General features: G+C 37.7%; 1 protein-coding gene across 1 annotated transcript in view; it reads left to right on the forward strand.

Moving 5' to 3' along the window:
* Positions 1–25,367, forward strand: part of tafa3a (TAFA chemokine like family member 3a) — a 101,334-nt gene that overhangs the window by 54,377 nt on the left and 21,590 nt on the right. Inside the window, exon 2 of the mRNA XM_056270624.1 lies at positions 8,637–8,749. Within this exon, the coding sequence (XP_056126599.1) occupies positions 8,638–8,749 (112 nt within the window). The 5' untranslated portion in view covers position 8,637. The remainder of the gene's footprint in view (positions 1–8,636; positions 8,750–25,367) is intronic.

Consider the following 25,367-nt stretch of genomic DNA (forward strand, 5'->3'; position numbering starts at 1 on the left):
GATGTTTGTAGACTAAAAACAGGTTTCCAGCGGCTCAGTTCGTGTTGTTGCGGAGTCTTTCATCTGGAAATGAAGAGCACAGGTGAATTTGTAAGGAGTTTCCAGTGTGCCAAAAAGTGGAAAGATCACCGGGAAAAAACAAAGAAAACCCATTGTATTCTCAGCCCGGTGAAATGCATGCAATCAGTGTGAGGTTTGACTTTTACAGAAGAGATATGCAAGACTTCGACTAGCTTCCCCCGTATTTCACAGCCGCTTCTTGAAAAGGCTGTCTTGAAGCTGCAAGGAAAATGAGGTTCAGCTCTCACATTCATACAGGTGTGTAATCTTGGAGAATTCTCTTTCTTGTACCTATATTGCATTCTCTTTCCTTTTTCTCTTCCCCCCCCCAGTCTTACAACAAATTGTTCCAGTCGTTCAAAGTTATGTGCGCCTGTCAGTAAACCATATAGCATCAGATATCGTCCTTTGAGTCGGAACCTGGTTGTAAATTAGGACTATTTTCAACGAGGACATTTTTATTAAGTCTAAGCTGTGAACCGAGACTGGCTACTTCCTACTGCCAAATCACAAGTTAGTCTGCATATTTTCATGTTGCACTAAAAATGCTCATTTACATTAGTTGAAAGGTAGTCTCGCGTAGCCAGACCTTCAGACTGACGGCTGAAGGTCTGGAATTCATAGCAGCTTTCTTTGGCCAAGGCCCGCCCATAAGGCCGTTTGACCGACATGTAAAACAACCAATTACAGTTCGTTTCGTTCAGCGTCACGTTTCGGTGCGTGGAAATGTCCCCACAACAACAGACCTGCGTGCAACAAGTCAGTCAGCATAGAAAATCAAAGAAGGAGAAGAAAACTTCAAGACTATATGCCGTGAACCTCGCATACTTTTGAGAATCCTACGTTTAGCTGATCTTGATAAATGCTCATTGTCACTCATGTAAACACAACAGTTTTTTTTTTTTTTTTATGCTTTATTGTCAACAACAGGTAGCATGTACAGTGTCAAATCTCATATAACAAAAAATATAATTCACATGCCTCAACAAGAAGAAAAACAAAACAAAATTATAATAAAAATAAAATGATGAGAGGGTACATAAGCATCAGTTTACAAATAGATATAGGTTATACATTTAACAATTCCAAAGGGTATTTAAATGCAATTTAAATACAGAAAATATACTTTACTGGTCAGCACCATTCATTATATTTGATATTTTTATATTATGTGAAAATGTTAAAGGAGGAGCATATATTAATCACTTTAATTGCTTTACTGTTTTTAGATTTTGACATCACATCTACATACATTTTAATCTCTTTCCCAAGCACCATAAACAGAGGTTTGCCTTTTGTAAACTTGCATTTGTGAATGTGAAATTTACATAGAAATAAAATTTATAATAAACACAACAGTTTTTCTTCCGCAATCACACGTCTGCGCTTTGTTTCCCGGCGGACCGAAAATTAACGCGACACTCGCGCCCCCCGGAAATCCGATAAAATTCAACCAATCAGATGACGACTTCGACACTCCTGAAGTGTTTCCAGTTAAGTGTACCATATGCATCAGACGTTTAGCCAACGTTCCGTGGGCGTGACGTCTGAGGCTGAGACTAGTTGAAAGGTAACTATAGCATCAGGATGCTTTGTTTTCTTTACCGCTCAAAACCCCAAGACTGTCATAATCATAGATACGTTTATTTATATACACTACCTAGTGTTGAAGTACTCAAGACCGTTCTTGGTCTCGAGACCATTTTTGAAGGTCTTGGTCTTGTCTCGGTCTCAGACTAAGTGGACTCTGTATTTTATTTCAAGACCGGGCAAAACACAACTGCAGGGATATCACTTGAGACATTTCCCAGGGATCTTTTAGATGAATTTAAGGAGTGTTGGCCTAGCTTTGGTCTTGGTCATATTACACTGATAATATGAAATGTTTCTTAAGCACCAAATCAGCATATTAGAATGATTTCTGAAGGATCATGTGACACTGAAGACTGGAGTAATGATGCTGAAAATTCAGCTTTGCTGCACAGGAATAAATTACATTTTAAAATATATATATAAAAAACCCAGATATTTTAAATTGATGATATTTCACAATACTTCTATAGTCTACAGTGTTTTTCATCAAATAAATGCAACCTTGGTGAGACTTTTCAAAACATTTTAAAAAATCTTACAGACTCCAAACTTTTGCATACAGATTGCTACGTTATTTATTTTGAAACAAGTTGGCTAACCATGTTAGGGACTTTTGAGACTAACCTTAAAAGATTGCTTATAGAAATTCCTTTAAAACATTGACAACTGAAAGTTATTGTTTTGCGCATCAGTCTAAACTCAAATGCAATAGAATCCATTTAAAAATCTGCATTTATTGCTATTGATTTCACCAACTGACTGCCATCAAACGCTGAGCTTTGAAGGATCCATATTGGCTGGCATTAGAAGTTTTCAAAGCGATTGAACCAAAAGGCTTGTCACACAAAGTGTTCTGCCCACCATATGTTGTCTTGTTAATTTCAACACAAATACATTTTGATAGAGTTTCTGATAAAAAAACTGCCGTATTGTTCTGTCAGTGATAACAATGCTGTCTGACAGTCTTCTATAGATAAATAGATTGTCTACATTCATTCATTTGTTCTTTTTTTTATAGATCATGAAATAAAAGATCTAGTGTTTAAATATTACTTGTTGTGGAAATCCTTTGAAGGAAAAAAAAATCACATTTGGTCGCAAGCCCCTTTGAAGTGAAAGATTTTATATGTAAATCAAAGTTTTAAATTGTATTTGTTTTTTAAAGTTTTAAATTGGCAACAGACTAATATATTATTTAGTTTGATGATCACCATGTTTTGAAGGCTAAGCACCTCCTTTGAGCATTTGTAGAAAAAGGAAACTAATACAGTACTTCAGACCCATTTTGAATCCTATTTGTGGAAAGTGCCTTGTGCCCAAACGTCTGTTTTCCCCTGCTGGCTCTTGCTTGTCAAGGCCCATCAATGGTGCTGTGGACCCGTAACTACACCTGAGGCCCTCATTTCTTCCTTTGAATACGTTCCTCTCTCTTTCCTTTCAGACATTCTCCATCTTTGATTCCCCACTTCACCCAGCAGATGTCTAGATCTTAACTTGCACTCCTGTGGTTGGCGAGCTGGCAGACGCGAGCCTCGCGTGCCCGGTTCCTTCAAGCCCTGTGGGGAAACTCGCCTACCTGGGCGGCTCTGTAATTTTGTTTTCTCTTCGCTTCTTTCATATGAGCGCACTTACATCCACGCAGCAAGGTCAAGCGAGTCTGGAGAACTTGAATGATTCTACATCTGCTGGACTAAATGCATTTACCGCCTCCGTTCGTACGAAGAGGGTGAGTTTGAGAACCAGAGAAAGGAGTGATTTGACGAGAAGGACCAAAATAAATATGTCAGACATCTTGCCATCTGCACGAGGGGCATTCCAAAGGGACTAATTAGCCAGCCGTGGTGGGCTGGATTGCTCGTTTGAAAGTGATTCGCTCTTCTAGGGGAGAACAGGTGGAGGAGTTGTTTTTTTTCCCCTTCACTCACTTTATTGCGTTTGAGTGGTTTGGCAATTGCACTTTTACTCTTAATGCCTGTTCTTCTTTGAATGTTTCATAAAATGCCTTCATTGGTGTCTTTAACGCTGCCAATCAGCTGCTGTTGTTGGTGTCCCTTAGGTGTATAGTGTTTTACACATATTGCAGCGAGATGACGAGTCTGGGGAGAAGATGCTTAATAACTTGTTGGTTCTTTCCTCCCTCTGGTTTATGTGTTTATGCGCTTTAAAAATGAGTCATACTGCCTCAGAGGGAGTGAAGAATTGTGGGTCCACAAAGGAAAAAGCAGGATTTGGAATAGCTTACTACTATTATTTCTTCAGTGTGTTGTGTTGTTTGCATTGTTTGCACATTTTATACCACTTATAAAGATGTGTGCAAAATGTGCATTTTGCAGCTAAGAATGCAAAACTGCAAGTTTTATTGCAACATATGTGACATTTATTCGAAATAGAAATCTTTTGTAATGTTTTATGCAAGTCGTTACACTCACTTTTGATCTTTGCTAGATACAAGTATTCATTTTAAAAGTAGTAGTATTAATATTAGAAGTATTCATATTTAATCCTACTGACCCCAAATTTTTCAACAGTAGTTTGTTTCTGCATTATGTAGTATGTATGTATACTGTGCACAGAATGCAAATGTTTGTACTACTGTTTGAAACGTTTACCGTTGCGAAATCACATATTATTTTAAAAACTTAGTATAGGCACTATACAGTTTATACTGGCCAAATTAATAATGAACTTATTGGATGCCTCTATCATACCCTGAATTAGATTGTGTTTTGAGAATTTGATTAGATCACATGAGGGCTTGTCAAAGGCTACATTGTTTGAATCTTAACACGTAAAAAACGCAATTGAATTGTTCTGCCCTTAAACCAAAACATGTCCGCTTAGGAAAGTGTTGTTGCATGCCCGGGTTTGTTAGGAAAAAAACATTCTGACCTCTTTGGCTCCTATTTACCAACGTCTCTCTTCAATCAATATGTGCAAGCCCTTTGGGTGCATGCAGGGCGACGTCAGCTATTTACAGTGTGTGTGTTTTCGATACTTCAACTCCAGTGACTTGTCAGCGACCTCATAAGCTTGTGAACCCCATCGGCTTTGTGCGGTTATTGCGGACAGAGAGTCTAATTGTGCTTATGGGTGGGAGAAAGAAGGCACGAGGGAAAGAGAGAAAGAAAAGACGCTGGGGTGATGAATGATACTTATGTGTGCAAAAACTTGAATTTTCTAATCAAGTTTTAAAAAGCACATATTTCATTTTTTAGTGTTGTTTGCTAAGGCAATCATCGCTGTTATTATTTCTTGTAGGATTTTGAAGTCTGTTGTAGTTTGTGTAATGGACATGAATAAAACCTCAGATTGTGTGGCTTCTTGAGGAGTGGTGTTATTACTTTTCTAGGTAATCAGACGTGACGTTTTCCACCTGGCGAATGATCAAAATGGAAAACTGTACAGTGAAACAAAAACTTAGCAACCACTTAGCAACTCCCTAGCAACAGCATTCTAAAATAAATATACTTTACCAACTGCATAACAACATCCTACCAACAACACTAATAGCATGCTTCAAACACTCAGAATACTTTTTCATCTGCATAACAATGTCTTTGAAGTATCCCAGTCAGAACATTCATAATCAAGCATCATCTTAGCTTGAAACACCTTACCAACTGCATAGGAACACACTGACAACCATTCAATTACACCATAGCAGCATCCTGCCAACACGATAAATCATTAAAAGACTGCAATCTCTATTCAAACACAGTCCATCCAGTAACGAAACACGTGAAGTATTTATGAGTGAGTCATTGAATCGTCCATTCAAACCGAGGTTTTTTAAATAATTCAGATTAATTAAACAATTTAAAGACACTGCAGCGATTAACATTTTGTCCAAAACTCTGGTAATTTGCGTTATTTTGTTTAGTTGTTTGTTCAGAATCGTGGGAGAATCGTGATCTCTGTTTGAAACAAAAAAAATGATTCCCACGTGCAGCTCTACTGGCAACCACTCAGAGCTTACTAGCATCCACATAGTGACATTGTAAAAGTCACTCTGAGCACTATCAGCAACACAGAAATGCCCTGACAACCACCAGTACACCTTGGCAACCGAATAACAAAGCCCTGGCAATCATCCAAAACACCCCAGAAACCGCATAGCAACACCCTGACAACCACCCTAGGAACCACTCATATGAAAAAACAATCCAAGGCACTCGAATATTAGTTAAAAATGTAAAAAGCCTTTATTATTTCATGGCTTAAATTTTAAAAACAGGTGACGGCACACCTACGCGTTGCGGTCAATAATCATTCATCAGGGTGTGAGTAACAAACGCAATCAGAGTTCTTTTAGCAATCAATTAGTCACACGACGATCACCTGGTCATGCGGCACAGGACAAACGGAAGGAACCACCTTTCTGAATAGAATCACACAAGCAACCACATAAAGTTGTACTAGAAGCAACTTGTATCACATTTCATACTGCAAACTGCATGATTTCCATTGCAACATACTACCCAGCTAACAAAAGTGTGTTCTGAACGCTTTGCCAACGTTCCTATTAAGTTATGAAAACGCTATTTTTTTAATGTATTCTGAACGTTCAAAACCAGTTTTTTAAAGTTTTTTTTTCTTGTTTATGTGAATGTTCCATTTTATAATTTTGAAAACATGATGAAAACGTTACTTTTGAATGTTCTCTGAATGTTCGGAAACAAGTAACATTTAAAAAACGTTACACGAAAATCCAACTAAATTTTTCGGGTAAAAACATTCCATGAACAATGTTTAAGTAATGTTTTTGTGCTAACATTTTGAGAACATTATTAACTCTTTCCCCACCATTGATGGAAATTTCCGGCTTTCCGTGTTTTCACTGTTTTACGGTAGGGGGCGCTATGACACATCTTCTGAAAGAGTACTGGATCTCCTGATCAAAACACATGCGAAGAAGATGCAGAAACAAGTGATTATCATATGTAAAATAACACGATCATCAAAATTAAACAGCATATACATCAAAACTGCCTAATGTTACTGAATGAAATGTCGACCCAGGATGAGCTACAGGACTGTGCAAGCATTAGGGGTGTTGATGGACTCGATCTACTCCATCTATGTTTTGATCATTGTTCTGAATCCGATCCAGATGTAGTCTTTGACAAAAAACGTGATTTTCTCAGCTTTTTGCTCAATGTTGCTTTTGCCACAACGTTAGCCATGGTTCTGAGAACGTTCCCTGTTAGCTTGGTAGCAACTTCATAGTAACATGGTGAAAACACCCTGACAACCACCAGAACACCCTGGCAACCGCATAGCAACTGAATAGCAAAGCCCCGGCAATCGTCTAGAAATCCCCAGCAACTGCATAGCCACACCCTGGCATCCAGTCAGAAGTCTATTAGCTGCATAGGAATGCCCTGGCAACCACCCAGAACACCCTACATTGTGGCAGTAAATTTTTCATGGGTAAGCACTACTGTAGAAATCTAGTTCTTTCTATATATATATACACATATTTATATCGATGTAGTGTTCATTAGCATGTTTAAGACTTTTTTTGGCTTGCAAAATGCAACTGAGGGCTTTTTCTCTAATCAAATAGTACTGATTCAGAAAACGTCTGCCTTAATCAAAACCTCAAATTGGGTTATTCGCATGCTTCTGCTGCGGCCATAAAAGCCAAACCAATGTTCTTTTAGTGTAGTGTAATGAGGGACAGGGAAACCTCCAGAGTCTGACTTACTGCTGAACATATGCAGAAAAGCCTCACAGTCTCTGCCAAACATGCAGGCTCACAGCCCCTCACATGGTGCCCGCCTTTGCTGTAATTTGAGGAGAGATGCTGGCAAAAGACATGAAAAGATGCCTGTGATACTGCTGTTGTCCCCGCTCCACAAGTATAAGACAAGCTTGGCATGTCGGCACGATGATTGCTTTTGTGTGTTCCGGTCTCTCCGGACCCCTCAAAGACAGAGAGGGAATTACTGGCCTGCAGCCTCTGATAGTATATCAAGATTACGGTGCTTTCCAGACAAGAGCGGACCACCACCAAAAAAGCTAGATTGTGTCACTCGCTAACACATTTGAAGGATGGCTGATATTTGAGGAAATGAATGGCTGTTTGGATTCGTGTCTGCTGCGTTCTAAACGATTTCGCATTTTGAGGATTTATGGGTCATGTTGTTTGTAGTTTGACTGACTGTATTTCAGAGTAAAATAGGATATTTGATCTGACATTTAAATGGTAAATGGGCTATTTTCTGGGTGTTTGAGGCAATTAAGGGGAATTGTAAAATTGTTTGTTTGCCAAATGGTGTGAAATGAGAATGTTTCCCTACAGAAAAGTAGCATGGTATTACATTATAATGAACAAGAAATTAAAATTGCCGTTTCATGTAAACATTTGTCACTTGTAGAAAATGATTGAAGTACCTTGCAGTGCTTGCACATACCTGATTTTTGGCTAGAAAAAGCTGTTGAACATTTCCACCCTTATTACCGAACACATCTTGACCCTTTGTGACAACATGCCCCAATAGTTTAGACAATATTGTGTTGTCAAAACGACAACAACAGGTTAGCAGGTTTTTCAGTTAAATTTAAAAAGAAAAACAATTGATAAACAATTATTAATATTACAACAAAATGTTTAATATATTATGCAAAAACATCAAACCACAGTTTTAGCTAATAGATATTGTAATCAATAAATTGAATTATGAAGTTATAACATTTAAATATATCTGACAGACTTACGGTTAAAATCTACCTCTATTATATTGTTGCCTAAATATGCTAGTGGCGTTAATGAGATATAGCCTGTGACAACTAGCCTCGTTATCTAAAATAAAAGTACTGTAGTATTACCTTTTGATAGCATTACTAAACCATAGTACTTTTATTTCCATGTGTTTGATGGTGTATTTAAGATAAATTAGCTGTTTACTGACTGTTATTTCCCATATGTCATTGAATCATATGTTGATAATTGCCTCAATGTATTGTGTGTGTGTTTGTAGGATGCGGGAGAGGGAACTGCAGCGTGTGGGCAGGAGATTGCTGCTGTTGGGCATCTGTCTGCTGTCTCTTTGGGGTCAGCTGAGCCTGGCCTCAACACATCGCAGCCATATTGGTGAGTTGCATGCAAACATATAAACATACACATTAACTTTAATGTGAAGCATTAGAGAAAACAAACTATCAACTCAGACGTTGCCCACTCAACTGCTGCATTTAGCGTAGAAAGAGCTTGATCCCCTGCTTCTGAAGTCCATTTTTCCTGGAAATTCATAGACAACTGTTGCCTTGTTGTACTTGGGTTTCAACAACCTTGCATCACTTGTTTTCGAAACCATCTGCTTGACCATGTTCAGAAATAATATGGCATTAGCTTGAATGAAAATTTTCTGTTGGCATTAGCTTGAATGAAAACAAACAAAGATCTAAGCTTAAATTTCTCATATTGGAGATGCAGGCTGCTGAATATTCAATGTGTTGGTCTTTCTAAGCTTTTGAGATGGATCTGAGATCGTGATTATGGTTCATTACAGTATCAACTTTGTCTCAGTTTGCTATAGGAGAAATAAAAGGACAGTTATTACTGTTGTTAAAGCTTCTCTTTAGTTGACAGCAGCTGATTTATAAGCAGCTCATTACAAATACAAGTTATAAGTGACCCAAATGCTTGTGTGTAAAAGAACACAGTGTCGCTCTTAACTCTGAAACATGCAGCGCATACCGGTATTCATGTAATTAAGTTGCAACCTTTGCTTTTTGATGAAAAAAAAAAATTGCTAGTAAATTTCACAAATAATAACAAAGAAATGTCAATTTATAAAAGTCTGAAATAGTAGTTTCTTGTAAAATGGATTTTTTTTATATTTACAACTATGAAATAAGCCACTAAGCATTACGGTTTTATTCCAATAGGCTAAATTGTGCAACCCTATATCTATTTTCCATTTACTCTCATTGCTCCTGTCTAGGAGAAACCATTTAGATGTAAAAGTGATAATTTTTGTGATTTCTCTTTCTGAAGTCTCTTGATGGGAGTGCAGCGTTAGGTCACTGGAGCCCAGTTGCATGCCAACAGGGGCGCCAGAAGAGAAGGTGTCAGGCTTGTCACTGAAATGTCATTGTAAGGAGAAAGCGACAACGTGAAGGAGAACCCTGGGCAAAAGGTGGAAGATGTGAATAAACATCGGAATAAGGAGACCCCGTCCACAGGGGCCGAGTGGCAAACCGTAGTTGACCAGGAGCGAAAAGAGAAAGTCGTGTTTGAGCACATACACACACAGACATTAGCTGCGTATATCCTGGTGAGGCTGTGTCTTCCTTTCTCTGTGTTCGCCGAAAGCCACAAAAAGCCATTGGGGAAAAGCCAAGCAACAGCGACAATTAATCTCCTGTTATCAAGTCAAAGGCCGACTCTAAATAAAATCATGCAGCTTTTCAGGCCCCGCGACAAAGATAGCAACAAGTTTAGGAGGCCCCATCCTTCTCACGTTGGATGTGTACGTGCGGGATGTCGGAGGTGGAAAGGATGATTGATTACAGAGCAAGTTGCCCAATCATTCACCCTGTGGTGGGGAGAGAGTGGCTTTCCACCCGATGCCGGCTCCTCAGCTCCAGGCTAGCACAGAACTAATCACAGAGTAACTCCCAGTGGCTCGGGGAGGTCAGGCCAAGGTGTTACCCAGTAAACAAACCTCTTTAGCCCCGCTATTTAAGAGAAGTGCGGGCCTCCTGCTGCTTTGGAGAGTCAACCTCTCAGAACACCCTTAAGAGAGCACAGATCAGCCCAATAACACCTCAGGGACAACAGCAATGCCAGGACTCATTAGTTAGTCATGAGAGAGAGAGAGACGGGGTAACATTGGGAGGAAGATATGGCATGAGATGAAAAAAACAGAGGCAGGGGAAATGAGGGAAAATCTGGCAACTTAAATAAATAAATAACTAAATAAAAAACTTGCAGAAATGCAATAAAGTCGTAGTTTTTGGAGTCTCCACAATAAGCATGGACAATTTAAATGTGTGCATATCTAGAGAAAATGTTGCTCAAAGGTAGGTCTTTTATATTTTAGGAAATATCTGAGACCTGTCTTTGTCTCAAATATTTGTTGAGAAGGGTACTTTGAAAATGCACTGCAAAATCCTTTTCCTTTTTGTTTGCTTTTGTCCCCAGTAAAAATATCTTAACATCATTAAAATAAAATAAAATCCCTCGAGAAGCAAAAATAAACAATTCACTTAAGAATATTCTTCAGACAATATGACTTGAATTACACTTTTCTTAACCCATTGGCAACCCATTTTGTTTTTAATGCCTAGACAATGTTCAATGGACTTGACTGAAAATTTGTTAGATAAAATACTAGTTATTGGAAAAAGCAATTTGATAATGGAAAAGCTATTTTGAAAAACCGTTGAGCTACTGTCATACTATTAAAAAAAAAAAGTTAAGTTAGCCATTGCTAATTGTGCTCCTTGTCAAGCTTATTTCCTTTCCATAGATACAAATGAGACAACTGTTGACAAGATTTGATCAAGTGGTATTCACCAGATGTCGCATAGGTCATACTAGATTGCTTAAAGGCGAGGACCCAACTCTATGTTCCCCTCTTTCTCTTAAACATATTTTATTGGACTGTCCCATGTTTCATGCAAGTAGACAACATTTTTATGTAGTAAGCTCATTTAAGGACTTTAGTAAGATTTTACCAGAAAAGATTTTAGAAAATTTTTTATCATGTGTAAACATCTTGTATAATATTAACTGCTGTATTTTTCTTTTCTTTTGGTTTGGTTTTTATTTTTACTGTATTTATTAAACTCTTCTATTTTTTTGGAACTCCATTTTTGCCATGAAGATCGCATCAGATGCTGACCTGGCATTCAAAAGCTATACTTCTACTACAGTAAGAGCTGTAAAATTTGGCATTGATATTGATAGCTTTTATCATTTGGTCTTGGAAGAATTGGTTGGGAAATAGTTTATATTGAAATTTCTGACTTTTTATTACAGACTTTGGTGTCTTGTCATGTCTGAACTCAGTTTGTGAAACTCAAAGCGAGAGAAATGTCCCATTCGCTCACCTCTTAATCTTATTGCTCTCTAAGAGAAACAATTGAGATTTTATTTATGTCATGTATTTCCCGTGTTGATTTTGAAGACGCTGATGCATCAATGTAAAATCTCTCCATAGAAATTCATAAAGCAATAAGATCATCTCTTGCTGTTGATTAGATGGAATGTTTCCCTCCTCTTCTCCTTAAATAGATGCGTCTCCATATTAATACGCAGCAATCAAGCATTTTCTGATTTGTTAGTCAGTAGCTGCAGGGGGAGATTCTGCAACGCACGCTGGAATAATGGAGGCGTGAAAACCACATTGCAAGAACTGATTATCAGATTTAATCTGACAGCTGGTTTCTTTTCTTCAGATATGGGGCTTGAAGTGATACACCATGCAGGTCATAAAGTTATAGATGTAACTGGTTTCTGGAATAATGTTCTGTTGATGTTGAGATTAAATATGGCCCCAAACTGAATTGAATTTATTGAAAAGTCAATGAGATCACCAAAACAAAAAGGTTAACTTGCACATACCCACTTACACTTTAACACTTGCACTTGTATAATACCTTCTTTGTCCAGAAAAAGAATGGTTGACCTTATTCATTAGCTTAGCCCCTGCTAGTAGATTTCATAGTTACACCATTCATATCTCACTCCAGGTATTATAGAGCTTCTTGGTGGTTGTTATAAATGTCACAAGGGTTCCTTGCTAGTATTGTTCAGGTAAATTTAATTTTAAACATTTTTAAATCTTTAAAGTTATTTCCATATTCGTTTACACGTTGGCTCGCTTGTCAAAGACTGCAGAATTTAGAGTGTGCTTGCATGTCTACAAGGGAAATTGTGCATGCCTCAGTGCACTTTGTGTAGAATACTGTAGCTAGCTTGTACCAGGAAAGAAAGGAGGAAGACATCGGTTTTTGGACTGTGACATTTTGGTGTCTGCAGGGCAGGTCATTGTTTCCTCCGGGACAATGGACCACATGGAACACATCTCACGGTATACTGGAGTTAAGACATGGTGGATGGATAGACAGACAGACAGATAGACGAATGCAAATGATACTATAGATAGATAGATAGATAGATAGATAGATAGATAGATAGATAGTAGGGGTGGCACGGTACATGAAAAAACACCCGAACCGTTCGGTTCGCTTGTCTCGGTTCGGAGCGTGTGTGTGTCTCACGGTTCGACTCATGCGCAATGTAGCCTCGTGCCCGTATGTGACCTCAGACTTGTGTTTCCTTTTCACGCGAAATAAGACGTGTGGACATACATATGAGGCTTGTTCGACTTGAACCGGCGCTGCACAGAGCGATCGGTGAATGACATCAAAGTACCGCGAGAGCGACGGCTCCGTATGCTTTTCAATCACTCTCACGGTACTCTGATGTCATAAACCGATCGCTCTGTGCAGCGCCAGTTCAAGTCGAACAAGCCAGTAAAGGTGGAGTATGGAGTGTTGCAGGTCACGTGACGTCACGCGTAGAAATGGCAAGTGGGAGAGATAAGGAAGGCTAACGAGAATGCGCCAGCGTCGTATAAGTCCGGTGTGTGGGAACATTTTGGATTGAAAAAATGTATCCTCACTCTCAGGGAATAGAAGCATTGTTGATACTGTTTTTGTGTTGAGGTTGAACTTATGTTTCACTTTATGATTATGGCCTTTGCTATTGCTATAGCCTAATTATAGGCAATTATGTTTCATGTATTTTGACTTATTTAAAAGACAGAGTTTTAAGAGTTCCTCTCTACACTTAAGTTGGCAGTTTGATAAATGCAAGTTAATATCAATCTTTGTGTGCTAAAAATGCACATAAGTTCCTGTAGAGATAGTGATACACATTCTCCTTTTTTGGCAAATAAACGAAAAGCATGTCATCAATATCTTCTGTCTTGCTGTATCAAAATCTCACCTAGCTTTCCTCGGAGATGGTCCCAATAATGTGCTTATAGTCAAGTCAAATTCAGTTTGTGCATGATATAACATTTTTTTTAATACTGTATCCTAAATTGTGGATAACTAAGCTATATATCATATGCTGAAGTACATTTCTGGAGTGTTAAAGATTAAAAAAAAAATAACAACAAGAACCGTAGAGAACCGAAAACCGTGACCCTAAAACCGTGATACAAACCAAACCGTGGGTTTTGTGAACCGTGCCACCCCTAATAGATAGATAGATGGAGTAGACAGACAGACATGGCATAAATGTCATCAAATCATTTTTATATAGTTTGACTTAAAGTACTGCATTTGACATTTAATGCAAGTAGTGATTGTTTCAGTTGTCATAGATGGCATTTGCGTTGGGTGAAGTTTGACCATTTGTTTGACACAACACTGAAAATGTGAATGAAGTAAGAGCAAGAGCAAGAGTCTGGCATATATGTGAAGTCCTTTTAATACCGTTTAAAAAGCATCCCAGTGCAGTAGCACCTCAATGCAGTACATGAGATCCATGGGGAGGAGTCGGATCAAGATCCAAGGGCTGGACATGGGTAGGATTAGGGGTGGGTTTAGGGATTAGGGGTGGGTTTAGGGATTAGGGGTGGGTTTAGGGATCAGGGGGCGGAGATGGGTAGGTTTAGGTATATGTAAGGTGGGAGGAGTTGGATCTTGGATCTGGTTCTGCAGTGAGGACCATCTCTCCCAGTGTGCAGAGCTCATCTACTGTAGATAGAGGGTACTTTTTAAGAAGCTCATAAATAGATATTTTTTGGCCTCTACATAATTAACTTCCATATTGTTATTTATTACCGCAATATATTTCTGCAAAGCTGCTTTTGAAACAATGTACATTGTAAAACGTGGTATGTAAATAGAATTGAATTAACGTTTCTTGGGATAGTTAACCCAAAAATGTAAATTCTGTTATTAATTACTCACCCTCATGTCGGTTGCGTAGCTGTCAATGGAGGGACAGAAAGCTCTCAGATTTCATCAAAAGGATCTTCATTTGTGTTACGAAGATGAACGGAAGTCTTACAGGTTTGTAATGACATAAGGGTGAGTAATTAATGACAGAATTTTCATTTTTGGGTGAACTAACCTTTTAAGTGTTGAATGGACGATAATAGTAGTAAGCGACAGCGTGGTGTGCCCAAACTGCACTGGAACTGTATCTAATTTTAAGCAAACATATAGCAACAGTAGTAATCAGTTTACGTTCAACATATTTCACTGTTCACATTTTCACTGTTTAAACAAGTTGTTGTTTCAAGTCATAGTCCATGTCATTATCGCCATCATTATAACTCATAATGATGAGTCTTACAAGTTAGACATACATTTATTTTCTTTAAGACTGTTCATAGCTTTTAAAAATCAGTTACATAAAAACGTAGATTTGCCTAATTTGATACCGAAAAGTAAGACTGACTGCCGCTGACTGACTGCTAGTGGGTCATACTAGAACTTAAAGACACTGTCTTAACATAATGGCTTTGTTTATGCAACCGGCCCCAGAGCTCATACGACAAGCCTTTACCCATGACTAGCATCTCATTAGTAGCCATTGAGACTTCCTGGCGGTCAGTCTTTGACTGAGCAACATGATTTTTTTCTATTTTGGGCAGAATAAAAGGGGATCATAATGGTTTTAACTGAGGGCGGCAATTAGCAGAGAAGTGCTGACAGCGGTCTAGCGGGCCTCGCTGAGAACAGTCGCCATCACGAAGACTTAAAAAAAAAAAAAATTAAACCTCACATGTTCTAGGACCCTGCAATTGTAGCCATCAATTTTTAAGATAAGTGTGACAGGTGCTTTTTTTTTTTGCTATTAAAGGACTGAATTAAATGCCTTAGCTTTGGATTTTTTAGATGAATTGTAACTTTTTCATTGGGTGTAACCTTTCCCTGCTTTATTGAAGTGCATGTAAGATACCTTTAATCTGGTAAAGATACCATCCACTATGTAGCCTGTCAATTATTATTACTATATTGAAAGCTATATTGCATAGTAAGGCTAAACAAGAAATCAAATGATTTTAATTGTGTCCATTGCTTTTAGATTTCACTCTGTTAACTGTGGTGCTACAATAACGCACAGTATTTTTTCCTCACGGTTTGTTTGCACACCTCCAGTAGAGTTGCATTGCATGATTTGAGCACAGTTACATTTTTACCCAGCTGAGGATATGTCAGGAAACTCAATATTTCTCTCTCAGCTCTAATAAGGAATTCCTTGCTGTTATTACTAGAACAGATTCATGGCCCCAGATCGTAAATTAAAGATATTTGCTTTAATAACTGTCCCTTTGAAACTACCCACTCAATAAGTGCACGTAATAATACGATATCAATCCTGGAAGACATTTACGAGCAGACATCCTTTGCAAAACAAGAGGTGAGAGAAGTATTGTAAGAGATGCTCCACAGGTTTTGTGGATTTCTTGGGTTGTTGGTTCCCTCCTCCCTAGCTAACTTAAACCTCTGATTTTACATAATGCATCAACATAGACTCCTGTGTTTGTGAAGTCAAATGTCTAAATATCTGCCTAAAGGGTTGTAACCCATGGATGCAGAATTTTCATCCATGCCTATTCGTTTACTCGGAAACCATCTGGATGCTAGTGTACTCCTAAAATAAAGCAGATATACAGTACGCATTTTAAATTTAAATGACTTTCTCTTCCCGGAAAATGGACCAAAAATTTTGATGACTCATCTTGTACACTGCAATTACATTTTATCCAGAATACAGGGGCCTTTTGAGTCAGATATACTTAGACATGTGAATTACCATAAATCTACATAATAGCACATGTTGGACTAACAATATTTCCTTGAAATTTGTACCAAGTGTAAAAAAAGATATATAATATTGAACAATGCAACTGATTGGTTCAGGGTCTGCAAGCTCCCAGCATGCATTATTGCAGATGGTTAGAGTTGTTGGATTATTGAGCTGTTTGCTGAATTACTATTAATTAGTCACTATTAGGTATTTGTTGTGTGGTATCTTTCGAAGTCCTAAAAAAACTAAATATAAGAAAGAAATTGACAACCCCATCATTCGCTCTCAAAAGTGGATGGTAATTTATTATGTAGCTGCGCATATCTGTTTTGCTGTGATTTAATTTAACATTCATATCGAACATGCAGTCTAATCCCTGTCTGGTGACCCACAGTGACCAGTGATACTACTAGAAAAGTGATGCTGGTTAAATTATGCAAAACAAAATGTTCAGTGTCAGGGAGCGATGTGGTGTTTTCAAATGTGAATTAATTATGACCAGCAGCTACCATTCAGTAAGTAAATGACTCTTGAACAGACCTCAGTTAAAGTAATTTAGACTATTAAGAATTCATAATTGTAATATTTCACCTCTGGCTAGCAGCAGCTTTGCTTAACACTCATTGTAATTTGACCGATTAACAATTAATGCTAGCAATATTTCACCTTGACCCGAAATGGCGCACTCGAATGAGTCAGAGCTAGTTTTTTTATGTCTTTTGCCATGGTGGTTTTGGTTGGAAATCTATTCTGGACCTTGGAAAATAACACCATACAGTATGTGTTTGGTATGAGTAATGTTTTTGGTGAACTATCCTAAAATATTGCCCTCAGAGATGAACAACCTTCAAATCAAAAGTTACATTTGAAAAATTGCACCATAATTGAACTAAAATGATTTTTTAATACAGTAATACAGTCCTGTTAATATAGCATTTGTTTTTTTTGGAGCATGCACTATATTTTATACGATTTACATACTGTACACGACAGCACAGGAAGCTGATTGGTGTTGTTTGTTACCACGGCAGCATGTGTGATGACATCTCTCCTGTCAGTCATGTTTTGCAGACTCAGAGGAGAGTGTATGTGTGCATATGTGAGATATAAAACACTACTGACACTTTGAGGGTGGGGACAGCATGCTATTTAGAGCAAACATGACTGTAGTGAGAGACAGGATGCATTCGGAATGAACAAACACACGGGAAAACAAACACCGAATTTCCTGCTAATGGAGGTATTAGGCTGAATGTGGCTCCAAAAATGAAAATGCGCCATTATAGTAGTCCACATAAGTAGCCTTTGAGCATATTTTGATAAATCAGTATGTTTCATGTGATATTACATCATGATTTCATATATTTTATCAGCTTTGGGAATTGTGGACTATAGAATGTGTTGTTAAAAGCCATAAAGTAATATCAAACCTGAGCCTTTATAAAGAACTTTGTTGTGTTGCACACATATTTCTGTCATTTTTTCATCCCTTTATTTTGCAGTAGAGTCAGGTGCTTTGATGTGAATGGTATGCAAGCTTTTAACCTCGGATGCTCCTCTAATGGATGAGGAAAGTAACTAAATATTGAAGCTATTGTCTTGAAAGCTAGACAAGACAAGAACACGCAGACAGGCAGGTGTAATAAAAGTCTCAGAAGTGAGAAAAGTAGAATTCACCCCTCAGTTCCCTACAGAGCTAGAACTACAAAGCAACCAGGGCACAATTTAACTATGGATGGATATATTTTTAGAATATATATATACACTCACCTAAAGGATTATTAGGAACACCATACTAATACTGTGTTTGACCCCCTTTCGCCTTCAGAACTGCCTTAATTCTACGTGGCATTGATTCAACAAGGTGCTGAAAGCATTCTTTAGAAATGTTGGCCTATATTGATAGGATAGCATCTTGCAGTTGATGGAGATTTGTGGGATGCACATCCAGGGCACGAAGCTCCCGTTCCACCACATCCCAAAGATGCTCTATTGGGTTAAGATCTGGTGACTGTGGGGGCCATTTTAGTACAGTGAACTCATTGTGATGTTCAAGAAACCAATTTGAAATGATTCGTGCTTTGTGACATGGTGCATTATCCTGCTGGAAGTAGCCATCAGAGGATGGGTACATGGTGGCCATAAAGGGATGGACATGGTCAGAAACAATGCTCAGGTAGGCTGTGGCATTTAAACGATGCCCAATTGGCACTAAGGGGCCTAAAGTGTGCCAAGAAAACATCCCCCACACCATTACACCACCACCACCAGCCTGGACAGTGGTTACAAGGCATGATGGATCCATGTTCTAATTCTGTTTACGCCAAATTCTGACTCTACCATCTGAATTTCTCAACAGAAATCGAGACTCATCAGACCAGGCAACATTTTTCCAGTCTTCAACTGTCCAATTTTGGTAAGCTCTTGCAAATTGTAGCCTCTTTTTCCTATTTGTAGTGGAGATGAGTGGTACCCGGTGGGGTCTTCTGCTGTTGTAGCCCATCCACCTCAAGGTTGTGCGTGTTGTGGCTTCACAAATGCTTTGCTGCATACCTCGGTTGTAACGAGTGGTTATTTCAGTCAAAGTTGCTCTTCTATCAGCTTGAATCAGTCGGCCCATTCTCCTCTGACCTCTAGCATCAACAAGGCATTTTCGCTCACAGGACTGCCGCATACTGGATGTTTTTCCCTTTTCACACCATGCTTTGTAAACCCTAGAAATGGTTGTGCGTGAAAATCCCAGTAACTGAGCAGATTGTGAAATACTCAGACCGGCCCGTCTGGCACCAACAACCATGCCACGCTCAAAATTGCTTAACCCTCTGGGGACCAAGGGTTTTTTGAGGCCCTTGGGATGTTTTGACATGCACTGACATTTGTGCTTTTTTCAGTTATTTATAAACATGTTAATGGCAAAGGTGTAAATTCACTCTATATAGCACAAACGGGGCTACCATAATCTGTGAACAACATGTATGTACATGTTTGTATTTTTGAGAGAATATTATTTATGCATGGTTATTGAAAAACTTAAAAATAAAAGTTTCTGAAATAAGGCCACAAAACACATATTGATTATTTCTTCACAAGACTTTTGAAAATTGTATCACATAGTCTAGAATATTTGCTTTAAAACTATGTGAGAATCATCCTGACTACTCATTCAGATAAGTCAATAAAGTCTTTTATAATGTGTATGACGTGTTTTGTTTGAGAAAGCTTTATGCAAGGAGGCGTGATCTCTCATTATTATGTATGGAATTTCACACCTGAGAAAGACAAAGACCCTCCCATAATGGCCCTATTAGGTGCTATCAGGCCATATCATTAGAGGAGCCTTGCACAAAGAATGAGGAGATTTAAAAAAGAATGGCTTTTAGATTGTTTGGATTTATTTACAACACAACATAATCCAAAGATACACAACAAAGGACAAAAAAGCACATTAGTAAACACACTGATCTAAATACAGAGGCTTACACAGTCACACAGCATTGTCCCATTCCTGAAACATAGTACATACCTGTCATTTCCAAGGTGTTTAATTTTTCATTACAGTCTCCTGTGAATGTTGAAGTCAGCAGGACTGATATCAAGAGAAACTATATGGCTGCACGACTTTGGGCATGCATTGTAGATTTTTCTGGTTAAAATAGCTTTTTAATTATAGGCTATATATATATATATATATATACACACACACACTGCTTAGAATTAGAAGAGAACACACCCATGCTAAAGTTGACTAAAAAGAGGAATAAAAAAATCTTAATGCCTTAATTAAAAAATTAGGAAAACTCTAACCTTTAGGGACGTGAATAATGTCCCTGAATTCTTTGTGAATGAATAATGTATCGCAAATAATTAAATGTTCTTCTTTAAAATACAGGGTGCATACGTCTGGACACTTCTATCCCCAGAAACTCCTAACAAAAGCTGATGTCTTTATTTTGAAGCTTATTTGAAGCTTATTTGATGCTTATTTGATTTGAAAAACTTTATCCAAAACTAGTCAACGAAATTTTGTCTTTTATTTCGTCTGTAACAGTGCGTATCTGTGCGTTCATTCATTCATTTACACACACACACAGAGAGAAACATGATTCACAGTATGCTATTTTTCCGTTTACAGACACTAACGTTATTCTATATCGCGATTAGAACAAAGCACAGCCATAAAACACTTACAGTTCTCAGCTGAATCTGTTGCTCCTCCTCGAAGTGAAAATAAACCAGCACTTCTGTATTAAATGTCCCAGGATTATTCCTCATAGCCGCGCAAGACGAATCTTAATCTGACAAAAAAATATAGTGCGTTTACAGCATTTGCCTGGGGGCGTTTATCTATTTTGCAAATGGCCTCAACACATTATCTTATGAATAGCGCGCTCTGCGAGTGGGTGTGAACAAATTAACGATAATGAGCTGAGACAGGAGAAACTGTACTTCTCTTTAGTTTCAGACAGATTACATTACAGGAGAATATTTGTTTTAAATGTGAATTGTTTTATTTAAAAGTAGAAATTTAAAGCGTTCTTTAGACGTATGTTTCATGTTTGTGTGATAAGTATTAGCGGAGTTTCCGTTCATTTTCCAGACATGTTTCAGAAAGATTTTTGCGGAGACAGAGTGAGCTGAAAGCGCACCCTGTTTATTTTATTTATTAAAAAAAAAACACAAGGTTTTGATGTTAATGTGAGTGTACACAAAAAAAGAAGACCCTCTATAGTTTATAATCATGTATTGATTTTATTTATATGACCATAAATGACAGAGTATTTTAAGTCTATGTTGCTGCTATGTGAAAAAAAAACAGCAAAACGTGCGGGCGCGTTCTTGGTCCCCAGAGGGTTAAATCACCTTTCTTTCCCATTCTGACATTCAGTTTGGAGTTCAGGAGATTGTCTTGACCAGGACCACACCCCTAAATGCATTGAAGCAACTGCCATGTGATTGGTTGATTAGATAATTGCATTAATGAGAAATTGAACAGGTGTTCCTAATAATCCTTTAGGTGAGTGTATATATATATATATATATATATATATATATATATATATATATATATATATATATATATATGTGTATATGTGTGTATGTATATAAACATAATGGAACTTTTGTATTACAGCACAACTTACTAACTTAGATAGATAGATAGATAGATAGATAGATAGATAGATAGATAGATAGATAGATAGATAGATAGATAGATAGATAGATAGATATCTTTATTGTAATTGTACAATTTACATGCAACGACATTTTTAGACTTTCTAACATATACAGGTTAAGAATAGTTAAGTACATATTGCAATCGAAGGCCATATTGCCCATTAATAAAGTAAAGTGCTCATAGTGTTATTGCACATAAATTTACTTGTATGTCAAGAATGTGTTGTGATTTGGGGGTGTATTTTCAGTTCAGAGTACAGTATAGTGATAGCTTTGGAATAGAAGCTGTTCATGAATCTCGTGGTGCGTGTGTTGATTGGCCTGTAGCGTTTTCCTGATGGCAGCAGTTCAAATAAATGATGGGCTGGGTGATATGGGTCCTTCAGAATGTTGTGTGTTTTCTGTAGACAACGAGAGGTGGAAATGTCATCCAGTGCAGGTAGCTGTTGATTTGTACTGTTCTGTGCGGTCTTTAGTACTCCCTGCAAAGCCTTTTTATCAGCTGCCGAGCTGCCTCCATACCCCACCAGCATACCATATGTGAGGACACTTTCAATAGAACAGCGGTAGAAGGACACCGAGAGCCGTTGTGACAGGTTTATCCTCTTGAGTATTCTTAGGAAGAAGCAATAGCAAAACACAACCATCCAGTCATTTACCAATGGACAAAATCAAGTCCCACCCTACATTTTTTCTTGTTCGAGAAGCAGTTTCACTCGGATATACGTCACAATAGGGAAGAAAAGATGATCACAACTTCTGTTTAATGCCGACTTGAGTTGTCTTAATTCTTTTTGGGGCCATTGTATATATTGAAATTATAGTTGCCATTGTTCATTTTGCTAGTTCACTAGTTATCGGCATCCATTGAAAAGCCCATAAACACAATATGGCTGCTCATAATTAAATGCCAGTGTCATTAAATTGGCTAAATTATTATAAATTAAAAAATGTACCTGCTAAATGTAAACATACTTGTACAGTTGTGCTCAAACGTTTATATACCCCTTGCAGAATCTGTGAAAATGTTAATAATTTTAACAAAATAAGAGGAATCATAAAAATTGCATGTTATTTTTCATTTACTGTAGTACTGCCCTGCAAGACAGAAGTAAATTTTTACACTGATCATCCAATTGAAAAAGTTAATTCTTAATGCATCGTGTTTCCTCCTTGAGCATCAGTGAATGTTTTCAGCGTTTGTAGTAGTTGTGTGTGAGTCCCTCAGTTGACCTGTGTGCGTGAAAAGATGGATCTCAAAATCATACAGTTAGGAAAGGGTTGAAATATGCAAAAGATGCTGGAAAACCAAAGATTGTGCAGGTCTTGGAGGATTTTTCTGAAGAACATTGGGCGGTTTAACTGCTCAGGACAAACAAGGGACTCATGAACAACCATCATATAAAAAGTAAGAAAGAAACAGTCGTGGATCATCCAGGAAAAATCTTTTTTTGTGGACCATGTAAACATCTGTTCTGTGAAACAGTGTATTCAGGACAGTATTGAACAAAAAAATAACATGCAATTTTTATGATTTATTAACATTTTCACATGGGTATGTAAACCTTGAGTACAACTATGTATCTGCACAAAAAAAAATCCTGTATTTCAAATCTCACAGCTCTTTTTCTCTACACTCAATGCCATTTCTGAAATGCTGGAATAGCCGTATTCTTCACCTTTACTTTCATCCACCATTTGCCAAGTGTGTGTCAAACAGTGACAGCGACTCTATTAGTTTCAGGGTGTTGCTCTTTTTCACAACAACTGAAATGTAATAACATTCAGAGACCATTGACTGAGATAGGTGCGTGATTCCTCAAGGGAGGACCATTGATCAGGGGCAGCCATTAATGGTGCAATGTAGAGATGGATGGTGTTGGACAGAGGTTCATTTGAGCCCTTGGCCGATGTGTTCTGAATCTGTCAGCTACTGCAATCTGTCACCAAACCTTTGGCTTGACCACTATGTGCACTCTGGTGTCTGGGAAAGGATACAGCAGGGGAAGGAAAGAGAGCCAGAGAGATCTTTCAAATGGATACCGCTATGATGAATGATATTTACAGAGGGAGAATGGTAAGCAATGATCTGTAGAGTATTTTGGAATCACTATCCCTGCCTCATTAAGCTGTGTGCTTATGTGTTGACCCAGAATGCGAAAATAATATTTCTCAAACTGTTTAAGCATTCATGTAAATGCAGATTTGTTGGTAATCACATTATGGTTAATGCGATAATTAGGAAAAAATCACTCATTCGTCTTTAAAAAGAAATAATGCCAACGGAAAACTTGGGTTGTGTTAAATGATAATGATGCCGCTGGTGATGTCTCAAGGCATCATCAGCGAAATGGAATTATTAATAATGTTGACTTGTGCTTAAAGGGTTGTAATGTTTATTTGCAGAATGCTGTCTGGAAAATAAAATGAATGTACCTTTAGAATTTGTTATTAGATTTTGTGTTTGCACAATAGAGGGTCAATCGAAAACCATAGTATTTCTGAAGAATAAATTTGATATGTTAAGGACATTTATTTAGATAGATAAAGGAAATTCAACAATATTTGTATGGAAGATTTTAGTCTGTTTTCAAATAGTGTTTCTTTACAATTTGTATTGTATAACTCAAGATATGAGCTCAGATCAATTATACAATTTTGTTGCATATTTTATATTGTAAAAAAAAAAAGAGGCATAATAGAAGCACTTTCAATAACTTGGCACAAATGGATATTTTGCCCCTATATACTGTAGGCTATATATTTTTTTTACTCTTTCTACTTTTCTACTTAATTGTTAATATAGTGAAATTCATATATTTAAACAAATTATATATTTGTTTATTTAAATGTATTTATATTTATATATATATACACACATATATATATATATATATATATACATATATATAAATAAATAAAAAATCTTAAATAATACATTTAAATATATAAATAAATAAATCCCACATGTCAGGGGAAAAATATATATTTAAATTTGGGCCAACAACTCCCAGACTAGACCGCTACCTTACAGTACCATCAAAATCAAGCCTTTTTCATTTACAGGTATTCATGTGTGATGCTACTGTGTGCTTTTCAGTTTCTGTTTACACCAGCGTAAGGCTTTGGACCTCTGCCCAGACTCACTCCTGTTTTGGGAGTGTTGACTTCATATTAGCCTTTGCCAACCACAGAGGTATACTTTAGCCGTGTATGTGTGTTGTTCCTCAGCAGAACCTGAACGGCCATATCTTGCAGGCGAAAATTTGCTGTCAGTGCCCCGGCCCGGGCTTTCCACGGCTCGTTGGTTATCACAGTGCGTCTTGTGTCAGGGAAAAACACAGCGTATTTCTGTCAAAGCTCTGACCCGGCAAAGAACATTTGATGTGACATCTATTCATTTAGAGTTTTTAGAGACCATCTCACCCCTCCTCACACCCAAACACCTCTGATCAGGTAACCAGTGCGGCGTCGAGACGGAACGTTTGATCTTCCATTTCTGCTGAACGCAGATGGCTTGCTCTCCTATCGCCTCATAACAATTTCATAAGTGACTTGCTGTAAATTGCCATGGTGATGGTATGGTAATTGGGTTGCCACTCTGCTTCACTTGCTCTCTCTGGTCAAAGAAAAAAAAAAAGAGAGAACCATTTCTCTTTCTTTTCACTGCAGTCACACTGAGTAATAAGTGTTAGGACAGACGGAGTGAAAGTGAGCTTGATCATGAAGTCGAGGAAAAAGAGTGCACTTA

The sequence above is a fragment of the Rhinichthys klamathensis genome, unplaced genomic scaffold, assembly GCF_029890125.1.
Source record: "Rhinichthys klamathensis goyatoka isolate OS25496 unplaced genomic scaffold, OSU_Roscu_1.1 h1tg000303l_1, whole genome shotgun sequence".
Lineage (NCBI taxonomy): Eukaryota > Metazoa > Chordata > Actinopteri > Cypriniformes > Leuciscidae > Rhinichthys > Rhinichthys klamathensis.